Here is a 27015-nt window from a genome sequence, read left to right on the forward strand (position 1 = left end):
ATTCAGTAAATGAATTATTTGCAGTTATCGCAAGCTTTACTCCGCGCTTATATATATATATATATATCTTTCGGGGGTAGAAAAGAAAAAGAATATAATAATATAAACGGAAAATAAAAAAGAAGCAGGTCATTAATTGCGTCCTATTCGTTGATTGATCAGCCGGCAAAAGGGCGAAAGGCCCCAATCAGCAGCCCTCGGATCTCCCCAGCAGGCTCTCATCCTCCCCCTTCCGCTCGCTCCTAGCCCTCCCCCACCCCCTTCTTCCTCCTCCGCAGCCGTCGGATCCCCTCCCCTTCCCTCCCACCATCCCTTTCTCGAACACAATTAGGACGTGTTCGTTGGTACGGCCTTCCCTCGTACTTGTTCCTCTTTTTCGTCCTCCTCCCCCGCCGCCGCCACCGCCGTCGCTGCCCGATCCTCTCAACGATGATGAGCAGTGGCGAGCTGCAGATCAAGGTGGCCCAGGCGGTGCACGTGCTCAACCACGATTGCGAGTCCTGTAACCGGGTGGCCGCCAACCAGTGGCTAGTCCAGTTCCAGCAGTCCGACGCCGCCTGGGAGGTCGCCACCGCGCTCCTGACCTCCTCCGACTACCGTCTCCGCATCGCCCCCCTCGACTTCGAGGTCGAGTTTTTCGCCGCCCAGATCCTCCGGCGCAAGGTAACCGCATCGTCTGAACCGCGCCTTTTCCTCCGACCGAGAATGCGCTCCTGATGTCGGTGTCTTTGTGGCTCAGATCCAGAACGAAGGGTACTATCTGCAGCTGGCGGCGAAGGACGCTTTGCTCAATGCCCTTCTCCGCGCTGCGCAACGCTTCTGCTTAGGCCCCCCACAGGTACAATATCTATATGGTGCACTCTGCTGTCTCTTATTCGTCCATAGAGAACAAGACCTGCGTTCCACTGCTTAATCTGTCTTCTTGCACCTCAACCCTCGCAGAAAGGTCATCTTTTTCGGTGTATCTAACTGTTTGTTAATTAGCTTCTGAGTTAGGGCTTTGGCTTCGGACATTCAAATCTGAATGACCGGATATTGAAGTTTTATGGATCCATAATATGGTCTTTAGCTCGAAATATGTATTATATATATATATATATATATATATATATATATATATATATATATATATATATATATATATATATATATATATATATATATATATATATTCTCATAGGTTCTTGTGCCGTGGTATTGACTAAGCATTTGTTCTGCCTGCTCTTAATGATTGCAGCTCCTAACCCAGATATGTCTTGCACTCTCGGCACTCATCCTACGAGCTGTTGAGCACAGGAAGCCCATCGAGCAGCTCTTCTCCAGCTTGCACCAACTGCAGAGCCAAGAGAATGGGAACCTTGCGGTGCTGGAGATGCTAACTGTCCTACCTGAAGAAGTGGCAGAGGACCAAAACAGGGACCACAACATCGATGCTGCAAGAAGAAGCCAGTTCACACGAGAGGTTTGATGAGTTCTGTCAATAAGTTGGAGGTTGCAGCAATTTACATCATGGCTTCATGTTGTCGATGTGGTCTCGTTTGTGGTGCAGCTCCTTTCTCATACTCCCACCGTTCTTCAGTTCCTTCTGCTTCAATCGGAACAAAGACTTGATGATGAAATTAAGCATCGTGAGACAAATAGGAGGATCTTGAGATGCTTGCTAAGCTGGGTAAGTGTGCATGCTTTTTCGTGGTTCTTTTTTTGTTGCAACGAAGGTTCTTGTGGAATGACCGTAAATGAAGTTAAAATTGGGGCAATCACTGGTTTAAGCTACTAGAGACCTTAGTAAACCCTAGTTTTAAATATTGTAATCAGAACTCTACTCAGCTTCACATTGAAAATAGCAGATTTGGAAGAGTTATTTAAGATGGAAGCCCTTAAGATGGCTGAGTATGGACATACAAAAGGATGTATTCTGATTTGCTCTTGTGCTATAGCTTCTCATTTTGTCACGAAGCCACTTAATCACAGTATGAATTTGCTTTTATGATTTGAGCTGCTTGTGTTTTACGGTTGAGGTCATTATTTTTTTGTGCTCTTCCTTATTTGAATCCATATATTCATCAATGTGTGCCTCATCTGGTCTGTTCATTCATTCAAGACCTGATTTGTCTTTGTATATTTTCTTGTCAAAGAGGCAACCTAAGCTTCTTCATGTTGTTATCTTGCAAATTGTTGCTCTAACAAGGATTTTATCGACAGGTGCGCGTGGGATGCTTTTCAGAGATTCCACCTCCTTCCCTACCTACACACCCGCTTCTTAGCTTTGTCTTTAACTCGTTGCAGGTAAAATTACTTAATTACTTGTTTCTGTATTATACTAGTATCGTACTTATTCACTCAATTCTTTATTTGTATGTTTGGACAAAGGTTTCATCCTCATTTGATGTGGCTGTTGAAGTTCTCATTGAGCTTGTTAGTCGGTATGAGGTATGTTTTTCGACATTTTATGATTCCATTATTAAATAATATATTTTTTTCTTAATTGTAGATTATATACATTTACTAGTAGTAGTTCTAATGTTATTTCTTAATGTATTTGTTATGTCATAGACCAATTCATATATATACTTCTGCTCTATGAATTTAATGATGAAACATTATCATCGGGAAGGAAGTCCATAAATGGCATTGTCAGTGTAGCATAGTAAATTATTTCATAATCAAATTAGATTGACAAATTAATGATATTATGTTATTTTAGATTGTAAGCATGTTTGTACACCATGCCATCCTATAAGAAATTTCATCAGGATCATTTTTTAACAATTTAAACAAAATTTCATGCAAATATAGAACAACAATGCATACCTTGTTTGCAGTAAATAGTATTTACTGGTGAACTTGTGATTTGGCAAAAGCTCTGGATATCCTTGTATTCAAGAGAATATATAATACAAACATGATATCAATTCATTTTTGGTTCTTATTCTCATTTGTTTTCATTGTTATTTGTACAACAATACAATTTGAACTGTCCCGATAGTACTCAAGAACTGTCCACCTTGTGAATGTTTACTAGAGGGGAAATTGCTGGGATTGTTGGTATCATGTAGGATACACATGGCTATCTTTTACAGTAGGAACTTCACACGTGACTTGTGATCTCATTTCCAAATTGGTAATTTTATGTGCTCCTTTATCTGAGTGTTAGTGTCTGACCTGACTTAACTTTTTACAACTTGTGTTCACTGTCACAGGGTTTACCACAGGTTCTATTAACTAAAATACAGTATCTGAAAGAAGTACTTCTCATACCAGCTCTGGTTAACAAAGATGAAAAAATAATTGGTGGCCTTGCATGCTTGATGTCAGAAATCGGACAAGCTGTAAGTCTTCTCTTTGTAAATTGTAATGGTATGTCAAATATTGTTATTATGTCACTTCACCCTCAAGGTTTGTTTGATTGGGAGTAATGGTAGTATCTGAACTTGGATTTTGCCAGGACTGGCGACAGAGAATTGTGGATTGGCCTTATTATTATTTTCTTCTTGAAATAGAAAATTGACCATAAAAAATGAAAATGGATTGGAATAAATTAGAACCAGTTGGACATTGGCCAGGTCTTGTCAATTGGCTGAATTGAACTGGAAATTTGTTAGAATGAAGAAGACTTGATTGGAACTGACAATAATCAGCTGGAACCATCCTATTCTTGCTGGAGCCAGCTACAATAACCAGATCAGCTGGTAATTGCCATGAAACATTGGAACCATTTGGATTTATAAGATCTAGCTAAGGCTTGGTTGGAATCATTGGTTTCTAAATTCAACCAATATATAAAAAAGGTGGGTTTTGGAACAGAACATGCTAGTTTGTCGTGCATGGGAATTGGATGATCTGACAAACATGGTTGACATTATTTACTTTCTCATTGGTCCATAAGGAGTTATGATTAATCTATTGTATCAGCCACCATACATATGTTTGGTGATATTTGTTTTATGTATCAGGCACCAGCTCTGATTGCACAAGCAAGCACTGAAGCATTGGCTCTTGCAGATGCTCTTTTGAGGTGACATCATAATCTATTACTCAGCTGTTTGCAATGTTATCTCTGTACTCCTTATATGAAATCGGCTTGCCTGCCCAAGATCTTGAATGTGTCTCTTAACTGCAGGTGCTGTACTTTGTTTCCTTTGACCAGCAATCCTCCATGCTAATACTTTCTTATTTGCAACAGTTGTGTCAGTTTTCCTAGTGATGATTGGGAGATTGCAGATTCGACCTTGCAATTCTGGTAATTACATAACATTAATCTCTGTGTTATCTGCACAAGATGTGCATTACAGCAATTCTATTACTAGTTCTATTAGCTTTGATCGATAATGATTTATGGTTCTGTCATTCTGTACTGTTCTGTTATTATAAAGCATCCATGTCAATAAAAGAAATTCTGAGTACAATAATCTGAATTAACCCACAACTCGAGATTTTATGTTATGTAAATAGGCGGAAGAAAAGAACAGACGTATGAATGGGAGTGGGGAATATGGCAGAGGTGAGAGCTAGTGAGAGGGAGGGGGGAATGGGAGGGAGAGCGGTGGATTTGTGTTGTGTGTCTCCTTGTGTACTCTTTGTTTTTTTTTTCCAGATCAATACATAGAATGGTGCTATATGCACCTAAAGGAACAAAGTGGTAGCTGACATGCCTTGGATTTGTCATGCAGGTTCAAGAATTAGCATGGGTATGGCATATGTTACTTTAATCCTTGTCATTGACCTTTTTTTGGGATGGTCATACCCTTATATGTAGACCTTGAAAAGCTAACCTAATTGAAACTACTTCATTTTTTTTCCTTTAATATGCTTGACAAGATTGTCTTATCAGTGTACCTCAAATCATATATGATTTGGTCAAATAAGTTCCAACTCTGAAGTCAAATATATCATAAGTTTTAACTAAAGTTGTACCTCAAACATATAAAATATTGATGTACTTTATTTTTTGAAAAATAAAATTGGTCAAGTTGAACAAATTTAAACACTTATAAGGCATGGATCTTGTCCCAAAGACCCAATTCCTGATCAACAATATAGTGTTTTTTAATCTTATGGTAATGAGAACACTTAAGAATTCATTACTGGGTTTATTTTTATTGATTTCAGTTAGAAAGCACTCAATGGACTATCTAGTAGTTCAATTCAAGGATTTTAATTTCGAATAATATCGTCTGTACCGGGTGATACATACCGGTCCATTAGCAGACTGGTACGCGGAACGCCTGCTATCGGGTAGTACCGTCGATTGGGGTTGCTTCTACCCCGTTACCACCCGAAATTGGCTGGAGACGGTTGATTTCGACCGTCGTCACCCGCTACCGGGTGGTATTAGCCGAGGGAGAGCCGAGGTAGAAGAAAGAAGAGGGGGAAGAAGAGGGAGAAGAGAAGGGAGAACCTGGAGATCCAACGTCGCTCTCCCGTGATGATCCCGATCCGTTGCCGCCCTCCCTTGTCGGACGTTGTAGATGAGATATCGCATGCTCCTCATCTGAGGCAACGAGGCCTCGGCATCGTCGATGACTTCTCATTCGCGCGGGGAGAAGAAGCCTTGGTGACGTAGCGAGGAGAAGAAACGTCGCCTCGACGAGGCGACGTTTCTTCTCCCCACACGGGTAGAAGAAACGAGGCGGCGACGTCGCCTCGTCGCCCTTTTTTGCGCGGGGAGAAGGAAAACTCAGTTTCTTCTCCCCATGCGGGCAGAAAAAGGCTGCGACGCCGCCTTTTTTTTTTACTTTATATATATATATATATATATATATATATATATATATAACACCCCGGTGTACTGCTTGGTACTTTGTACCATACCGTATGGAGCTACGCTCGAAACTCCGGTACGGTATGAAATTACGATCCTTCGTTCAATCTTCTCCTTGATCAGTATTTTGGTTCCCAAACTTGCTAAAGTGTGCTTTGCTTTGTTTTTGATAATTGAATTCCCAGCTGCATTCAATTCTTGTGATCATGTGACAAAGACACTAGCTTAAGCACCTAGGCAGTCACCAAGGTGATAAAATTTATACAAAAGGTTTAAAGAGGATCCTTTTCTGTTTTATTTTGAATTACATTTAAGGATTTGTAGGAAGATAAAAATTAAGTCCTCTTAGCTCAAACAATAGAGCAAACATCTTTTGCATGGTCATAAATATGAGTTAAAATTTTGAGGCTGCAAATGTGGATATCTTCAAATTCGTCAGAATCCAGATGTACAGGGTTCATCATAAAGATTAGTTTTAAAGGTGAATATTTTGTAGGATTAAGTGAAATATTGTCAAAGTAATTGTCTCATCACCAATACATTTATAAGGTACAAGCTAATTATTACTTACAAGCTGCTATTAGAATAAAAAGAAGATGGCTTATTGCTCAGCAACTTTTTTCTTGGGAATTTAACTTCTGTGAAACATTTACAAAAAGAAGAAAATATCATTTCTTGGATTTTGGAGAACTGATCATTGAGGGAGGGTTTGTTGGTATAAGTCAATGTTGTATAGTTACGACTTCTGTCATTTTCTAATTATCTTTGCTTATCAAATATACTTGAAAGAACAGAGGTCCATGCTTAGATTATACAGGTCTTAAAGGTATTTACAATAAACTAGTAGATGTATCAGCTGGATGAGGTTCATGCAGACTCCCTTTTGCTGAAAGGGATGGTCTGTAGACCTTGGGTTTGAGATGGTCCGTAGACTTTAATGTATCATCTCGTCATACCTTTATCCTGTAGTGGGGCCACCATCCTTATGGATATGGCTTGTTGGTAGGATGCATTATAATGAATTTTGCAGTACAAGATAATTATTGACTGATAAGGTTCAGCGATCATTTGTCTCTTTTTATTCCAGGTGCAGTTTAGCAAATTATCTTATGGGTCTGGATTTTCAAAACACAAATAGGAAAATTGTGGGAGAATTGTTTGTCCCTGTATTCTCAGCATTACTGGATGCCCTTTTACTGCGTGTTCAGGTGGTAGCCTGTTTTCTTGTCCTGCTTTTTCTATACTCCTGCACATATTGAAATATAGTTCTGGTCAACTTTTACATTCCCTTGTATTTCTTTTTTACTTATTTGTTTTTTTTGGAATGGTATTGTTGTCTATGCTTTATGGTGCTCTGAATAATAATGAGATAAAAATAGCATTACGCTTTGCCAATGTTCTTGTACCACATAATGCATGTTATTTTTGTCTTTGAATTTTCCCTGGTATTGAAACTATATAGATATATTAGCATAGGATGCAACCATAGACTGTAGTGCCATGTAATTTTTTTTGTCTGTCATGATCGATAATGGATTGGTGGCCTTCATTGTACTTGGGTAGCTTGACCGAAGTGAATATCTTCTAGCAACATGGTATTAGTGGTGATTAAAGTAAGTGAGCTCCCATATTAACTCCTTATGAGATATATAATGCTGAAATCATTGACTGATGATATGTATTATGTACATATTGAAAGAAACATTTGAATTTGCAGATGTTGTTGTCAATATTGGACCAATATTTAACTTAAGTGACAATGATACAATTCGCACAAAAACACAAGAAGAAATTCTTGGCCTGGTACAGGTCTCAGAATCTACTAGATTGGTATGGTACTGTCAAGGTTCCAAATAATGATCCAAATCCCTGGCCAGACCATTATATGTCCAGGTATGCAGGCATGTTGAAACATGGTACACCTCATACTGATTGTTATGGACCAAAGAGAAAGAGGGGGAGAAGAAGGGATGAGGAGGAAGAAGAAGAGGAGGAGAAGGATGGGGAACTTAGAAGGAAAACATGGAAGAGGAGGAAGATATGGCAGTGTGTATAGGCAGGAGGAGGGGGCGGCACGCTGGGGGGAGGAGATGGCGGGCAATGCGTTGGTGATCATGCAGTTTTGGCATGGGCGTGGAGGCAGAGGGAAAGAGAAGGAGAAAGGGAGAAAGACAAGGGAAGACAGAGATAGAAGAGAATAAAAGTAGATAAGACAGCTGCACAACTATCATAAATTAAATAAGAAGATATTGATACTGGTTGGTACCCTCTGGTATTGGTCTCTTTAATTCCCAGTAAACTTGGTATGGTGTGCTTACCGGGTGGTACAACTTATACTGGGGATGGGGTAACCGAGTGATTTTGCATGGTCCATGTCCTAATCCCTCATCGAACAGGTAAAACCTAGATCATATTGGGTGTATGTCTAGTTTTTTTTGAACTTTGTTGCCAGTACACTGAACGCTATAGACGTTTTACCACCCATTGAAAAGAAAAATAATATGAAGATGAATGGTACTGTATTGGTATCAAGTTATATGTTTCAGTGCCAGTACTTGATCAGATCGAAAATGCAGTTCCATACTAGTTTATTCAATATTTGAAACCTTATGTGGTAATGCTTCATCTTTGTATGTTGTGTTATTGATTTATTGTCGTCATTGAACCAATGAGTTGAATAGTCCCTCTCACACAGCTTGTAAATTGTAATTTCTTCCTTTCCTATATTCTGCCCAGGATTAGGAGAATTCTAGTAGTTCCTAACTGCATGAGTTCGAGCAAGTCTCTTGCCTGGTTCCTCTAGCAGGAAACTTCGCACAAGCTCGGAGGATTACTGTCAAGTTGAATTGTCTGAAGCAAGGTTTTGCTAAGTCTTTCAGAGAGTGAACTTTTGAGCAACCTGATATCCAGAGGAAACTTAAATAATGGGTGGTAGTGTGTTTCATCTCACAATATTAGTGGTGATGCTATACATAGACTAGAATTTAGGGCAACTATGAAATATGTCAAGGAGTTGGATGATTGAATCATGCCTTGATTTACCATTGTGAAAATGCAAGTAGCATAAGAATCTACATACATCTGAAAACTGCAATTGAGATATGAAGTTGGATGATCTCACTTGGAGGCAGCGTTTGCTGTACTGCCTGAAGCAGTATGGTACAGGCAGCACATACCGGTCCGGGCGTGGGCCGATACGCGGACCACCCCGTTTTGGGTGGTCGAGTTATATAAATAAAAAAATCAAAGAAATGGTGGGGCCCTGTCCAAATCAGCATTAAAAGAATAAAAAAAAAGAACAGATTAGGGCTCGTGAACATGAGCCCCCTTCTCGCGTAAGATGCCGCTGCCTTGCCGTTGCTGCTTTGACGCTTCCTCGCCACTACCACTGCTGTCGCTGCTCTTTTCCTCTTCTTTCTTCTTCCTCCGCTTCTTCCTCTTCTTCCTTCCTTCCTTCCTCCTTATTCCTCCACCGCCCCTTCCGCCGAAATGGGTTTGGTACCCGAAAAGGCAAACCTTGCTTGGAGGTACCTCAAGTAAAATGTCTATTAGAGTTTCAGTTATAGTTATTGATGTTTTCAACTTATAAAGGCTGGTTAACCATCCTTACATTTTTACATTCCTTTTCAACCGTCTTCCAAAAAGCAGGACAAAAATTGCATCATGCAAGTTATTTGTACTTGCACTTTGTAGATGTTTCTTCCATGTTAGCATCATGTAGACATATGTTTTCTTAATGATCTACTGTTACTTGAATGAGATTTTTTTTCTGATAATGTGCAACTGAACAAGAAAAACAGTTTAATGTGGTAAACTGAACGTCCCCATCAAAAGTTAAAAACATTTGATTATTCATGACAATCTCTTTACTTGCCGTTGGACTTTGCTAATTTTTATCTATGATAATTTAAATTGATAATTACTTTGAATACGTTAGCATTTCCTGGGTAGGTGCATGACCTTCAAGCCAAGGCAAATGGTTTAGACACACTTGGAAGTCTGAACAATTCTATTCATATTAGTTTAACAATGCTGCAGTACAATATTGAGTATTTAGTTTTAGCTGCAGTAAAGAAACTGATGAGGTAGTTTAACAATTTTCTTTTGAATGTTGTTGATTGTGAATTTGTTACCTTTTCACAAGGTTGTTGATGCCGGATCCGATGGCAGTGATGGACTTGACATACCAGATGGATTGACACACTTTAGATCGAACCTAGAGGAGCTTTTTGTTGATATCTGTCAACTTCTGGGGTCTGGTGCATTTGTTCAGAAGGTACTATTTATTTATTACCTTAGACTGTTTGATTGGTTACATGCGTTCTAGTCATAGTGGTTACTTTTTCATGTAATGTTATTATGCAATTATGTTTTTTTTGTGAGACTAATTGGAATTGCTAGATAATTTGGCTACGACTTTCTTAATTTTGATTTTTTTCCTTACATTTCATTATGATTTCGAACACTACAGAAGGTAATGATTGTAATTTCATAGGGAGGCAGGCACGGGGTAGGCGTGATGGGTGTCAAGGGCTTGCTACTCAATTAGGACAACTATAAGTTTTTCTTTTATATGGACTTGACCAGACTGCCTGAAATGCATTGGATCCATGTCTTAGTTCATGCCTGGACTAGTAAATACGGTCGGCACACGTTGGATCCGTGTATTGGTTCATGCCTGGACTAGTAAATATGGTCGGCACAGGATGGACCGGGTGAAGAAGGTATCAGATAATTAATGTACTACAAATGGTTAACTAAAAATCTGAGTTTATTAAATTTAATAAAGTTAACAACACAAACAAAGTATGTTTCACTGCACATTGTCTGAACCAAGGTTCTCGATTTCGCTCGGACTGGTACATAGATCGCTGGTGGTCCAGTCCAACCCATTAGAACAATAGAAAGACTTAAATCTTCAGTTACGACTTGTGAGCTTGAGTCACTTTTCTCTCGGGGAGCATGACCAGCCGCTGCCATCCATTGTTGTTTGCCGCCATCTACCTCCTCAGTACACTTCCTCATCCTCTTATCCTTCTTCTCCTCTTCCTCCACCACTCATCTTCTTCCTTCTTCCTTGCTCTTCCTCCACCACCTCCTCTTCTTCCTTCCTCTTCCTCTACCTCCTCGTCATCTTCCTTACTCCTCCACTGCCTTCTCGTTTCTTCCTCATCCTTCCCCCTCCCTTTTCTTTCTCCTTCCTCCTCTTCCTTCACTGCGCCTTCGTCTTCTCCTCCTCCTCCGTCTTGGAAACTGGTCCTGCCGAGGGCCCATACGGATCTGGTATGTGATGCAACATTCCTTCTTTGAAACATAAATGAGTTTCACCAGAGCTGACTTCATTATTTCTAAAATGAACCGTGCCATTTCCACTAGCCTCTCCATTTAAATCCCCCCAACTTCAGCTTTGAATTTGTGCCCATCTGATCCACTTATATAATCTTCGAATTTTTGCAGCTGCTACGAAGGAGATCTGAGCAGCTCTGATACGCACTGACAAATGAAGCTCTTCTCTCCTTTTTTTGTTCTTTTCATGATTGACTCTGTCAGCATGCTGAAATCATGGTTTGCTCGTTTCAACATTGCTTACTAAATTCTCTGACCAGCCAGTGTAGTTTATAAATATTGAGATTTAATTCCTTGAAGGTAGTCATGTGTATTTATTATATTAGTTCAGCTTATTCCTGTATCTAAAATATCACTTTTTTGTGCCTTTTGGGGTCCTATTTTTGATGTTTGAGTCCACAATTTATTTTGTTGTAGCTTTTATCTGTTGGATGGAATTCTGCGGATTCATTTGTCCCTTGGGTAGAGTTGGAAGCTAGAATGTTCGCCCTAAATATGGTATGCAATCTTTTTTAATCAAATGGTTTCACTCAATGATCAACAAATATGATGTCGGTTTTTGACTTTTTGTTATGTATATTGAATAGATATACCTTGCTTGCTGCCTCTATCCATGGCCTTTATTCTAGCAACAGCTTTCTATGTTGTTCAAGTTTAGTTCTTGTCAGCATGCATTATTGTGATAAAATTGATTTGAACAGTAGAGCAGAACTGCAAACTTTGCAATAACAGTCTTTAAAAATCTATCTTCTCACTAGCTTAAGTGATTATGATAATTTGCTAACTATTTTTTGAGGGTGTTCATGTGTGACCTTGAAGTATGTGCTATCATGAGTCACATGAAAGTGATTCTTCAGGAATTCAACGGGCCACAAAACAATTTTCATACCTCTACAATCCTGAGGCATGTATCATGTGATATTAGTTTTATACAAAGATGGCTTGTTCTTGATGACTATGATGGTCATGTTGCAAATATGCTGGCTCTATAAGTGAATGGACCACTTATATGGACCTCTTTTGCCTTTCTGACCGGTGACTATTGTCATGATATGTAACATGTTGTAAATGTTTGATATGAATCCTTTGTCATAAACAGTTCCATCATAAGTGGTACTCATATTAGACCTTGTTTACCAACTTTCTCTATGGTAGAAAGAATAAACGACACAATTATGTTCATTGTATTTATTCAAACAATTTTAGGTGAACAATGGAATATGCTTCAGTAGGCGATCTTAGATAAACAATTCTCTTGGGGATGCCTTTAATTTGATTTGTCTGATTTAAATGATGAGAAGTAGATATATTTAATTCTTAACCACTATTTAAATTATGTAACAGTGTGTGTCATTGTCATTTGGAAGCCATGTTAGAAAAATTTCACCATCATGTGTCAGGTTGCAGAAACAGTTATGCAATGTTCATATCCATTTGACTTCTCGGTGGTTATGCGGCTGGTGACAGCTCTATCGACTAGATCACCTGATGAGCGCAGTGGCTTCTTGGTCTTTGTAAGATCAATCTTGCGATGCTTCTCTAAAATTCTGCTTTGAATCTTTGCCAGTCTCTGTATTCTCATGTATTCAGTGAATAACAAATGCTCAATATTTGAGACGACAACTGACATATCTGGTACCTAGGTAGGTGTACAAATCTGTAGCCGAGGTGGTTGGTTCGTATTCCAAGTGGATATGTTCTCCCCCAAGTAATATTAGACCATTGTTGTGAGTATCTTGCACAATAACCATTTGGGAATAAAACCATGTGAGATTGGAGATTTTCTTCTAGTTTCTTTTGAATCACATGATTACATTCATCTTCTGTGCTAATAATTCTTTTCAGTTTATTTTGTGCCACGGGGATCACAGAATCAATATCTTCAAATGCTTGCTCCTCAGCATTGCGTAAACTTTGTGAAGATGCTTTAGCAATAATTCATGACCCACAGAATCTAGAAATCCTGATCTGGATAGGAGAGGTAAAAGTCCTGCTTATCCCACTGAAATCATTACTGCATAAGGCATGGTGCGTATTGTGAAACCTGCATAGACCAATTGAGTGTTTTAATTTGGAGCAAATGGTTATGGTGTTGCTTTTTCTTATATGTTCTCAGGTAACTATAGATATATACTTCTGTCCACATAACTAGTTATGTGCAACGAGATTTTGCAAAGCATTGATTTTGAAAATTTTGTGTAGATAGTAATGTAATGCTTCTTGTTCTTCACCTTATTGTGCAAAAGTGAAAAATGAAAAGTTTTTACTGAGGTATTATTCAATTCTAAGCGCTTCTAAATACCTTCTGCAATTCTCTCTCCACATAAGCAAACACATTAGGTTAAGAATACCTTACCCTACTGTAGAACTCGCCCATTAGGCTGATATGGTGGATCCAACTAGTTGATGGTATCTCATGAACTTGTAATAAGAATTCATGAGGCAAATGGGATCATTGAATTGGAAAGGTATGCTTTGTTTAGAATTTTCTAATTCTATCATTTCTCTTCCTGTCGTTTTTCTACTTTTCAAATTTAATGAACAGAACTGATGCTGATCTTCCAGAACTTGAATTCAATGTTCACAATTGACTTCAGTTTGAAATCTTTAGTAGTGAAGGATTTGCTGATTTGAAGAAGTCTTTATTTGATGAAAAGATCAATGTGTTACGTCCAAATTATAAGAACCTGTGAGTGGATCCAAAATGTCCATTGTTTATTTGGATTTTTGCGAACATTTTCATTTAGAGTTAGAACTTAACAATCTATAATGAAAGAAGCAAACAAAGAATCAGACTATTGAGAGAAATTCATGTTCAGATTTGTCTAAAGAAGCATATATTAAAATTTTTGAAATTGACTGATTATGATCTCTGTTGACCAATTTAAATATTTAATTTGATTAAAATCTACACAAGCCGAAATCAATGAGCTTGATTTTTGGACAAGTGATCTGGAGACCAGATCAAGTTGAATCAGATGGCCCAATCAGTTCTGGGCAATCCTGACCCTTTTTCTTTTGGTGCCTAAGTTGTATGCACAGGCTGTTGAGAAGTAAGAGCTGACTCATGAATGCACGAGTACCCTCAGACCTGTTTTCTTAGTGCCAAACCTACTGCTGACAGAGCCCATTCAACAATGTGCTCTATTTGACGCTGGTGATGACTCCAAAATATGTTATCGCTAATTCTGCTGTTTGTTTTACTTCATTACCATTTTGACTTTTTTGGACAAATAAAACTCTGTTCATGAAAAAAAAGGACAAATATTGACCTCGTTATGCCAATCGAAAATGACTTCTAGTGCAAAAACCCTTTGGAATACCAAGCATCATATTACCTTTGCATTTTGGAAAAATTGCACATATAATCATATGTCTTTTTGGAGCAGCTATAATTAATTCTTTAGTTTACAATTTATTGACTTTTTTTAAAAATATTATATTAAATGACATACAAGATACTCACACGTGGACTTGAATCTGAAGCCCATCACTTGTGCAACAATGCACTAACCAATCGGATGTGAGAATTATTATTACCAATTGGTGCAAAAGACTAACTTGATGGGTTATTAAGTTCATTACAGCTACCTTAGCGGACCATGAAGATTTTGTTTTCTTTTCTTGTTTCTATATTACGTATGTCTCTTGTCAAAATCATGTCGGATGAACATTTGATATTGCAAATATGGTAGTTATAATTTATGCATATTGAATCTTGGGAAAGCAACAAATGCTTACCAGATGATTAGTTTAATCTAATCACTTGTGAACTTGGCCAAGATCTAGCACTGCTATAATTAATTTACATACATCTTCTCATTTGAGAGGAAAGCATACTCAGTTCTTGGTTGGTTAACCTTTATATCCAACCACCTAACTACTTGTGAAATAATAAAAGAAGAGGTTGAAAGTGATTAAGAGAATGGGAAGTCACTTGACTCCTTGTTTGCCTGATCTGATGATGCATGATATTCTCTGTTACTTTTTTTTGCCTTTACAAGTATCATCATGCTGCAATACATTGCTGATATTGAACTGGATTAAAGCTAAAAATCAATCTCAGGATTTTCTGTAACTTATTTTCTTCACCAGAAAAAGGAAATTAGATCTTACATTTTGGTATGATTCTGTTGGTTGTGTAGAGGTGGAATAATTTGATGACCATTACACAAAGAAACTATTTTCAGATTGTGCACTTAATATATAAGGTGGAATTTTGGTGCATAGCAGTTCAGCTATTATACATAGCTTATCTGAATGATAAATTAAATATTTAAGGCAGTTTCATGTTTAAAATAGCAGAAATCAGTAAAATTAGATTTTGTTCATGCAATGAGTTGAAATATAAAGTGTATCTTTTTAGACTCATAATTATGCCCTTAGGAAGGGTCCTTTTGATGGTAGTTTTGAAAGGACATACTGTACATTTCAACTTTTGCAGTACAAATTTAATATTTTCAATGTTTGCTGAAACACAAATCTATTAATATTATAGAAATTAAGAAAATGAGAGCAAGTAATTTTACCTGACATAATTGACTAAGGAAATTTGTCGCCATCATCTGAACATTTTTCATGGAGATAAGTTCAGCTATATAGTAAATCCATGGAGGAGTGTGATTTCACCACTTGTTCTGAACCGAGTCTTGACCTAAAGACTGATGCCACAATCTTGACATATTTTAGCAAATTTTTTAATCGGCAACAAAATCTAGAACGCTAGTGCAGTGGTGGAACAATCATCCAAGTGCACCTGCAAATATTTAGCGGTGTGAATGTGAGTGTATTGGTTGGGGTGGGGAAGGATTCGGTCTTTTTAAAGTGTTGCCATTATAGTTCAATGAGAGTTTAGTATGCTTATGAACATTTATATTTCTCTATTATTTTTTCAATTGTAATGTACTCCATTTTTCTATAGGGCTTGGAGAAATGGAATCTTACATTAGAAGAAGAGGAGGAAGTTGTTACTGCAATAACTCTTACTCTTAATTCAATTCCCAACAAGGAGCTGAAGAAGAATTCGTTATCGAGGTTGCTCTCCCCTAGCTATGGAGCCATTGAGAAACTGGTATGTTTGCCCTTGCTTAAAGAATGACTTACTCGTTCCAGGCATTTCTCCACCCTTTATTTTGTTAAAAGTTTTACATCCATAATTAGGTTCCAAATATTCATTTGTTGTATTTTAGATTAACTTGTTTGTGATGCTACTTTGGTGCAGTATTTCAATTTATCAGAATTTGGTTTACAAGTATGTATAATTTTTATAGTTGTGTGCAATCACATGTTTACTTTTTTTTTGGAAATTGTTCATCTTCATTTTGATTTGGTTTGACTTGAGTGAAGATTGATACTTCCAATCTTGAAAAAAAAAACCAATAGAGCTAGTGCTAAAAGACTGCTATAATACAAAGTCTACTTGAATATAGGAATATTAAAACATGTTGTCTGCAAAATTTTTTTCAATTTGACTGGTAAACATGTATCTAGTAGTTTTTCTAAAAATATTTGCTGAGAAATGAAAATTTTCCACTAGCAAAGATGACTTGTATGTTCATAAATAAGAATGATCTATATAGAGGTTTTAGTTTGTATAAGTTCTAAGATACTCATTGGACAAGTGCTAATATAGAACAGTGAGTATTCCTTTTATATGTGCATATGAATATATGCATGATATATTCAATTATATCATGCATGATCACATTGCACCACTACATGTGGAATCAGATAAGTAAATTTCCACTTTCTTACATAAACCTAAAGCAAGATATATGAAAGAAACATCTATAGGACACTTGGCCAATCAATGTCTCAATGGAATATCTAAAGACTTATGCTAAGAGAAAGAAGGGTCTCAAGTGTAGTGTTGTCATGGGGCACTTAGGTACTCGCCTAGGCACTAGGGCAAGGTGAGGCCCGAAAATGTTTTGGGTGAGGTGTTTTGATTGGGCACTGCCTAGGTGCATGCCTGGGATCAGACACTCACTAGGCCCAAAAATGCCACTTGGGCTTGAGTTGAAACTAAACTAATTGGTTCAGTTCAACCAAGCCAAATACCAGGTGCCCTCGTGAGCCCTAATCCCACCATCAACAGCATTGCCTCTCGTGGATGCAACCCCGTACACCCTTCCCGCTGGCGATGCCTCGCCATCCCGTCACATGCAAAGACTCCCCTCCCCCCAAACACCCCATTGTGTGTGATAGCACCCCTCGGTGCCACATCCTATTCATGATAGGATCTTCTCTCTGCCTTTGGACTCAACCAGACTCCATTGCTCTTCTCCACTACTGCACCTCTCCTCTCTGTCACCTCTACACATTGCTGGTATACCTTGCTCTTTATCTTGTTCTTGTCATTAATTCTTATTAATAATAGTAGAGTCTTATTAATAATAGGTAACTTTGTTAATATAGTAATGTTAACTTTTGTCAGTAACAATTTATAAATTATGTTGATTAGTAGGCTTTCATTGTAATTTTAGGATCTTGAATCATGACAATCATAGTTAATGCCAAGGTATGCAATACCGTACCGTACCGGTGTTTCGAGGTTGGCTCAGTACGGTATGGTACCGGCATATCGAGTGGTACATTAAGGCTTACCGACTGATTTTAAATATTTTTTCTCTTACTGTAGCACTGATACAGTGTAACACTGTAGCACTGTAGCACAGTCCATCCGGTAGTGGGCGGTCCGCGTACCGGTATGCCGTCGGACCAGTACATACCGTCCGTACCGGGATGTACCATTCGAAATTACATATCATGGTTAATGCCTCCCATTTTATTTTATTTTAATGATTGCTTTTATCATTATTTTTTAATGCTTTTATTAGTTATATATATATTTTATAATATTATATTCGCAAGCGCCTTACTTTGCGTAGCTTCAAGCGCTTTGGAACCTTAGCGCTTAGTGACTTTGACGACACCAGTCAAGTGAAATCTGGTGTCTAGCAGATCTTCCAGGAAAGCCACACTATATATGACAAAAAAAATGAAGCAAGGTTCCCACATACCTGGTAACAATCACCAGATTGTTCTTTCTATGCACCATTATGCCCCACTGGGGATGAAAAGAGAATTGATATAGACTAAATATTAGAAAATTCATATCCATATCCACTTTTCATCAATGTATGTGAATCTAAATAATTTCAGAACTAGCTTCAGCATTCATATTTCTTGAAAAAGAAGACAGATACAATATGTAATTTTCACAATTTTGTGTATTGGGACTGTACCGATCAGGAGTGGTCCATACAGATGTACCGAGTGTTGGTGTGTCGATACATACCGAGTTTCAAAAAAATAGAAATACTAAAAGAACAAAAAAAAACTGCTTGGTGCATAACTTGTAAGTTGTACCATCATATACCACATGGTATTATTCCTGTATTGACTGATATTGGCCCTATACTGGGTGCACTAAGTGTACCGCCCACTTTACCTTGTTCCATATATTGGTAAATGTCATCCGTACTGAACCTTGCATATACGATATACTACAGACGTCATTTTGGATATAAGATGGATTTTAATGTAACTATAACATGAATCAAGTATATTATCATCAATGTTTAAGATATTAACTCAAATCTTTATAATTGTTTTTCTTTGTATAAAAGCATCAAAGCTAATATGAAAGTTTTGTAGAAAAAAAGTAATAACTCTCTTACTTAAGTTAATATGGATAGATCTTACACTTTGAGATGTACTCAGATATCCAATTACTGATAGAAATCAACCCATCTTAGATAGTAAAATTTGGATGCAAATACAAAATTTGATGGACAATAGTTATATAACATTATCCAGCTCCACTTGAATTGGATTGATGGGCTGACCCAAATTTAACCTTGATGCACATCATCATCTTTAATTTCATGTTTTAATTATTTTTCTTTTGCAATCACAATGACCTTAGAAAGCTAGCTTACCTTTATGATAGATGGGTTGACCATTGAGAATGTTTTCTTGCTTATGAGACTTGTGCTGTATTTTATTGAAATAAATAAACCTATGCATGAGCTCATTTGAGAATTAATGTAATAAAAGCTCATTTGAGACTTCATATGGAATCTCTTTCTTGAACAGTTTGTGGAGTCAATTAGTTTTGCATATGCCATATGAGGGTTGAACCTACATTTAAACAAATACTGATTGAAATGTTTGGTTTAAGTATTCACTGACAAGTTATTAGATGAATAAATGTAGGATAATCATGCTAAGTTGGGATGGCAAAAAATATTAGATTCTTAATCATCATTTCTAACAAGTTTTAATTTGCAGTTGTCCACTAATAAGCCTTTTCATAATTGTAATCCTGCATAAGCTTCTCAATCTTGGCCTCATTCATTTGAACCATAGAAGCAACCTCTCCAAATGCAGGTGGTAAGGCTTTGTATATTCGCATGTAGGGCAGGTCCTTGTGCATCTACCTTCCCCAGGCCCTGCCTCATGTGGTGGGTTGCCACATAGTCGATTCTGGACTGCGGACAATGACTTGTTGTTGCTATGGATTTGTTTTAGAGCAAAATTGTCAAGGTCTAGCAAGGTTCTTTTGAAGAAGCCAGTGGACTTTGTATGTTGCTTTCCCTTATAAAAGGTTGAGGAGAGTTGCAGAAAGCTAGGATGGTTCATCTTGCTTTTAAATTCATTAAACAAATCCTTGAATCTATCTAGTCTTGTTTTTATCTGAGTTTGACAACCCCTACTCATTTGAGCACCTGCAGCTTTGACAAGTTTGTTATATTTCTTTATCAGATAGATGCAGATCGTGAAGAGCCTCTGAAGCGAAACCCTTCTGCTTACACACAGGCTTTAAGCTCTGCTGTCAGGGGGTTATACAGGTTGGTTTCAATAAAGTTGTTATACTGTATGTTGCCTACATAGAGATATCCAAGCTATTTGCTGTTTCTTAAAGGCAAGGATATCCTACAAATTTAGGTGTATTATTGACATAGACATGCTTAGAAGTCGTTGCCTCAAGACATTATCATATTCTTTGCCATATGAGATTGCAGCTAAAATTTGGTCTGATCACCAAGTTTATCATGGGGGCAACATCAATTTGACTAAGAACAATTAAGCTTTTACAGTTTACTAATAAGTTCTCAAGTCATTACCTTCTGATTTTACTTGTTGCAAACTTCTTATGCTCTTTCATTTCTTTCTCTGCTAATACTGTTGCTACACAATTTGACTTCACGGTTGGCAAATACTTAGTTCTGTTATCTGCATACTTTTTGTAGAATTATTTATTGGACTCATTTGGTATTGGTGTGTAGAAAAGCATACGAAGCTTAATCTTACATTTTGTGCTTTGTTTATAATGTTTTCAGCATCCACTTAGACAAAACTAAGTCCATCTAACTCTTTTCAGGATTGGGTCTGTACTTCGCCATCTACTGGCTCCTCCTGCTGTCCATCTAGTGATTCCTCGTGCTGTTAATCATGTTGAGGATGACACAGTTTTGGTCCTTGAATTCTTTTGGCCACTTCTTGAGAAACTTTTTAGGTCATCTCACATGGAAAATGCTAGTCTATCTGCGGCAGCATGTCGGTCGCTTTCTGTAGCTGTGCATTCTTCAGGTACTTGTGTTGATTTCTCAAAAATGTTTAAGCAGAAGACTTTCAGATTGTCATGATATCCTGATAACATTTGCAGGAGAACATTTTCTGATATTGCTGCCTAAGGTTCTAGACTGCTTGTCTACGAATTTTTTATTATTCCAAAGTCATGAATGCTACATAAGAACAGGTGTGCATATATTTTCAACTTTTTTCCATTATTGAAAAAAAGCAAGAAATTTCAAATTCTTTTGGAGTATATCCATCCGCAAGAGTTCTTTTGTAGTGAGAGTAACAAAAATCAACCACGTTCTGGTTGCAGGAGTTTGGTTCCTTCTCATATAATGAATATTTTAATTGTTATTTGATGTATGCATAATTTGCTTTTATGTTGTTAAAGTGGTAATTACTTTACCTTTTAAATCTTAGTGAAAGGTGGTCCTCAGTATTCATTGTATACTCTATTTTGCATGAGACAATATTACCTTTTTCAGATGTGTTGCGTTACCTGACATCTTCTAACTTTTGCTACGGAAAACTTTTCTTCTTTATTAAAATTAATATTTAAAAACATATTTTTTTGCTTCTTTCCATCAAGGAATTAATGGAACAGCTTCTGTTCCGTAATACTCACTGATTGCCTTGTTGATTCTTCCTCTGAAACTGGAATTGTAGGAGGCCATAGTCTGTCCTCCATTTTCCAATTCTCTGATTCCTTGTTAAGTTCTTGTGGTTCTTTGGATGAGTGCCTTTCCTATGGTCTCAAAGTCAAGCTTGTCCCCATCTCTCCAGAAAAATGTATGGATGAGATAATTTATAATAGATCAAGACTGGTGACATAGATGTACAAATGGAAATACTGTAAGGTGCAATGAACACCAAAGGTGTTTGATTTCATTAATTTCCATTTTGCCCCATACAGATCTGGTCTAGTGTTAAGATCTACAAAAGGACTCCTGAATATCTATTTGACTTTTTAACAAAAGTTAGATATATATAGTGATGCTTATGAATGTCTTTTTTTCCATGTGATTACCTTAACCAATTTCATATGTCCTGGTCTAGTTCACGCTTAAATGTCTGTTTTTTCCCAAATTGTAAAAATATTTAAAATGATATATCCCTTAAGTGTAACATTTCATATCTGTCTCTATGGTGCTAGTCGATTGATTCTTTATCTCTAACTTCCATTTCTCTGTTTTTCCATTAAAAACTTTATCAGCGGCTGTTGTTGTTGAAGAATTTGGCCACATCGAAGAATATGGACCTTTATGCATTAGCACATTTAATAGATTTGCCTCAGCAGCATCAATAACTGCTCTTAATTCTTCTTACATATGTGACCAAGAACCTGATTTGGTGGAAGCCTACAATAATTTCACATCAACATTCGTACGCTGCTGTCCCAAGGTCTTTATTCTCTCACTTACTTTCTAGCTTATTATAGCTTATGCACCTTTTGGTATCTCAAAATGTTAAAGAGCAAAAGGCAACTAAATAATTATGTTTTATGCATTCCATCAGGATGTTCTTGCTGCATCTAGTTCACTTCTTGAATTGTCATTCCAAAAAGCTGCAATTTGTTGTACTGCAATGCATCGTGGAGCTGCACTTGCAGCAATGTCATATATGTCCTGTAAGTATTTATCTCTTACATGCAAATTACAAGTGTCATATATTTTGCCTGTCCCATTCAAACACTAGCATGGTAAGCATTTTGTAGAGGGTGTGTCAATGCATGGTACAATCTGACATTCTGCAAGCATGAACGTGTCATGCTGTCATCTATGGCTTATAGTTCTCTTCATGCTAGCTCAACTTAAGGTTATAGCAATTTTTACATGCACATTCAGACCCCCTCTTTGTAATGAAACATGCATCTCAGTTTGTCTTTTTGTTTTGATGCAGCTTCCTAAAATATTACATGGTTGCAGGTTTCCTAGAGGTCAGCCTAGTCTCCGTGTTGGAATCTTTGGCTTGTATAACTGAAGGATCATTAAGTGCGGTGGTAATTCGTATTTTAGCACAAAATGGTGAAGGACTGGTGTCTAGTGTTGTTTATGCTCTTCTTGGTGTGTCAGCAATGTCAAGGGTAAATGTGCAGATCTCCTTCTAGTTTCACAAGGGCATAAGCTGTCTGTTGGATTAGTTATTGCAATTATTTTTCTAGTAATTTTTTGTATAGTTCGCTTTATCGGTATGTACTAGTGCACCGACCAGCCATCGGTAGGGTACATACCAAACTATATCGACGTACCAACACATGGTACGGTGGGGCATACCGACAAACCAGTATGTACCGCCCGAATTGATCTCCTATCAGATTGGTATGTACCACCCATACTGAGCGGCATGCCACAGTACGGCAAACTTTGATTTTCTGAAAATCTACATATTTTCTTAGAAACACATGTGAAATTATGAGGATGTGTTATAGATGCTTCATATCCTGTTTGGGTTCTGACAAAATTGTATTGTTTTTGTTCGAGATTTAAGAAAGAGTGTCAGTGTCGTAAATGAATAACTCTAGTCACTAATATTGCTCTTGAAAATTTATAAATATCTTTATCATACTGGTTCCTCAAACATCAGCAGTTCTTGTAAATGCACTCTATTATGGAAGTCAATTTGCAATTTAACCCTGCCTGTTGAAGGCACATACAAAATAACTTTGGTGGAGATTACATATTCTTTAAAATTCAGCAAGCAAAGTAGCAGATGAAGATAAAATTGGATCAAACTTTCTTCTGCCTATTTGTAGTGTAAACATGCTCAGAAATGTCATCCCAGACAACCATTATCTTTTATGGTCCTAGATCTTGTGATTGTTGCTTCCTGTTTTCTCATGGGAAATACATTTTTGCTGCATATCTGTTTGCACTAAAAAACAGTTGGCTATGTTTTTGAATTATGATAATATTTGTATCTCAATGGAAATTATATTTTGTACACTTCTTTCGAGTATGACTAAAAATTTCTTGTGCTATTACTAATTTGAGCGATCAGTTAATATCTTTCACACTTTTTCAGGTACACAAGTCTGCAACAATCTTGCAACAATTAGCAGCATTGTGCAGCCTTTGTGGAAGGACTGCATGGCAATCGGTTCTTTGTTGGGCTTCCCTATGTAGATGGTTGCAGTCAACGGTAATCCTCTCACTCATTTTATTGTGTATTTTTTAAGGGAGGTTGGGGGATTGCCATTTTGACAGATTTTCCCGATGGTTTTAGTAAAGCAACAAAAGTGCGACCATAATTATGGGTTAAAAGAACAAGGAACACTATTTTGGAAATATCCTATTTTGTTGGAAACAGAAGTCTCCGACTATGTGGTAGATTCCTTTAGCTTCTGACTGTGTAGTTATGAATTTAGCCTCCCTCGTGGATACCTGTTGGTTTTCTTGAATTATAGTGTTCAATATATCCTCTACTGATTTTGTATGCTACATCAAGAAGAACATAGAATAAGAAATTGTCGTGCCCCAATCATTTGTGGTTAATTATTTGGATCTTTTCTTGTCATTTAGTTTTCCTGAATCCATACAAGTTAAGCTAAGAGCAATTAAATCATTTCTTCTGATCTGTAATATAGTTTTCTAGATTTTCCCCTTATTCCTTACAGCACCAATGATAATAAAGTCACCGCATCTATTAAGTCTGTCTCCTTACAGCTTCGATGATAATAAATTACCCATATTCAGAGCCATAAATCCTAGTTTGGCTTACAATAGTCATATAAAATTTTCTTTTAATCTAAGAGACACAACGGTCACATAGAATTCTTAATGCCTTTTTTCCTTGCTTTGGTTCCATCATCAATTTCTTTCTAATTCTTCCTCTTCCATTGAATGACAGATGTAAAATTTTTACTCGTAAGAACTTTTTGTTCATGAAGACCTAGAACCTTTCCTTCCAAGAACGTTCAGGAATTTTAACTATATTATTGGTTGGTTGTAGGGTGTCGATTTTTTGAACTTGTTTGCAATGCACCTTATGCTTTCATATTACTCTAGTACATCACAAGTGAAAAAAATCTAGTTACATTTTAAGTTTTTAAATATATTCTTATTGCTAGGTTGATCTGTCTAATTACATTTTCAATTATTGTTGTTCTCTTGAGGAACAATTAATCTAGTTACTTCTAAGACAGCTTTTTACACACATTGTATATCTGAATAGGTATTCACATGTATATTAATGTGTATCAATGAATACATACCCTAAGTGAATGATATCCATACTTAGCTCCATATATGTTTAGCAAAACATATATGGAGCTAAATCTCAATATGTGGATGCCCTATGTAATGACTTGTGGAGGAAAGTTTAATACAATTTGAAATTTTATCATCACACAGTGTGGGCCTTGAATTCTGGGCAACAGTTGTTGCAGTTGACCCCAGTACTGATAGCTTTGGTAATAAAGGGAAAGTACATAGCCATGCTTCCCTTTCTTTCACAGGCTTGTGGATTGTTGCTCTGCACATACAAACCATACACAAATTGTTTAGCAAAACAGTAATATTGCTTTGTTTGAGAAAGGGATTCTCTAGGAAAATTGTTATCATTTCTTATTTTATCAAATATTTTGTTGTTTATGGTGATTATTGTATCTGGTGCCAATCTGGTATTCTACTTGTGTAGGGTTGTGTGTATTTCATTACATGCTTTGATATTGCTGAACAGCTTTTTCAATGTTACTAGGTGCAATCTCTGCCGTTGGAATATCTGAAGCAAGGGGAACCAGAAACTATAATTCCTTTGTGGCTGAAGGCCCTAGCTAGTGCAGCTTCAGATTATGTAGAGAGCAAAACTTGTGACACTGGTAGAGGTGATAACGGGCACATGCTGGGTAAAGGGGGAAGAACCCTCAAGCGCATCATTAGAGATTTTGCTGATACACATCGCAATTTTCCAAATCCCACATGATTCACTATTTGATAATACTCTTCTAATGCTCTTTCTTCCCCTTTCCGACTGATGAAATGGGAACTGTAAATTGGAGGGTCAGAACCAGGCCAGTTTTGATATTTGGCAGCTGAGTTCATTGGGCTTTGTTTAATCAGATTGTGTAGACAGAACTAGAGCACCCAAAATTTTGTTGTGGCAGCTCATGTTGCCAGAAGGGAAGTCTGAACAATTGTGAATCTGAGTGCAATTATGCCATCTGGGATTTTATAATTGTGCAGTATTGCGCCAGAGTTGGCTATCCGAGCCTGATTGTGGAATAACGATGAAGAATAGGAGAGTTGATACTGTGGTGTTCTGAAACTGGCAATTGTGCAATAATCTTTAGGATAATTCATTTGATTTGTCAACATACTATGAAGTAGGATGTCATCTTACAGAGTATGCTTATATCTCCTCTAGTTCTTTGGACTGCTCATCTTACAGTTGCTTTGAGGAGAAACACCCCGCAAATAGGAAATAGATTTGGCTAGCAAAGAGTAAATTGGGTGAGGTGCCCTCTAATTGTTTGTGCAATGTATCGATATTTTCCTCAAATTATTGTCAATTTGCCGAAATTTCTTGATCATTTGGCCCCCTTGTTCATCTTCAACATAAGGTTGCTTGCAATTTTTTCCATTCAAATACACCATGGATTATTACTACCATCATGAGAAGAATTTGGATGTCGTCATACATCACAGGACCTGATGGTTAGCATGCTTATCTTCTTTAAGAACATAATGCTGGTGTTTTGCATTGTTTTGATACCGACATCTGATTTATTTTTTTACTGAGATGTGTAACGTGATTCATGCAGGTTCTTTGGACGGCTGGAAAGTGACTAGAAATCATTCTGCAGAGCACAAAAACGTCAATGTCTGTGTTGAATTACTAGAAGATATGCTTGATTTAAAGGGACTGTTAATTATTCTCAATAATCAGGTAAGAGATGTCGTTGTGCCTCACCTGAGCTTTTGACTCAGAGATAGCAAGTGGATCAGCAACTTGTTCTTCCAATACAAATCTGAATAATTTCAGTGGAAATTGGCACGGAATGGATAAATGATTTGCGAACGGTGCATTCGTAAATTGACTGAGAACAAAGCAAATTATGTTCTACGTAATTTTTTGAGAAACACGTGTATATAGATTTATATATATACACACATGTATGTATGTGTGTACTGTGGATGTATAATCATATCTCACATCGCCATTCTAATGAGTTGCGCGCATAGTATAATAGCATCGTGTGGGTTTTCATGCGTCAGATCTGATTTTTTTACAGTATAATAATGGCCACAAAGAGACCAAAAGAAGGGAAAGCATCTGCTGCTTTCAACTGTATGCTTCTCTCTTATTGGCCACCTACACGTACTCCT

At 37.3% G+C, this 27015-nt stretch overlaps 1 protein-coding gene across 1 annotated transcript; it reads left to right on the top strand.

Annotated features, from left to right (window-relative positions):
* The first annotated feature begins 169 nt into the window (after nucleotides 1-169).
* On the top strand, nucleotides 170-26896 carry LOC103979456 (transportin MOS14). The gene is made up of 25 exons (XM_009395612.3): nucleotides 170-663; nucleotides 740-838; nucleotides 1238-1462; nucleotides 1550-1669; nucleotides 2203-2286; nucleotides 2371-2430; nucleotides 3201-3329; nucleotides 3954-4015; nucleotides 4184-4240; nucleotides 6849-6969; nucleotides 9906-10037; nucleotides 11525-11605; nucleotides 12508-12621; nucleotides 12755-12834; nucleotides 12953-13088; nucleotides 16029-16178; nucleotides 19877-19962; nucleotides 20496-20704; nucleotides 20781-20873; nucleotides 21906-22093; nucleotides 22208-22319; nucleotides 22618-22775; nucleotides 23714-23830; nucleotides 25388-26343; nucleotides 26451-26896. Exons 1-24 carry the CDS (start codon nucleotides 430-432, stop codon nucleotides 25610-25612), a joined length of 3072 nt encoding a protein of 1023 aa, XP_009393887.2. The 5' UTR covers nucleotides 170-429; the 3' UTR covers nucleotides 25613-26343; nucleotides 26451-26896.
* The last annotated feature ends 119 nt before the right edge of the window (nucleotides 26897-27015 follow it).

The sequence above is a fragment of the Musa acuminata genome, chromosome BXJ1-3 (assembly GCF_036884655.1).
Source record: "Musa acuminata AAA Group cultivar baxijiao chromosome BXJ1-3, Cavendish_Baxijiao_AAA, whole genome shotgun sequence".
NCBI classification, from domain to species: domain Eukaryota; kingdom Viridiplantae; phylum Streptophyta; class Magnoliopsida; order Zingiberales; family Musaceae; genus Musa; species Musa acuminata.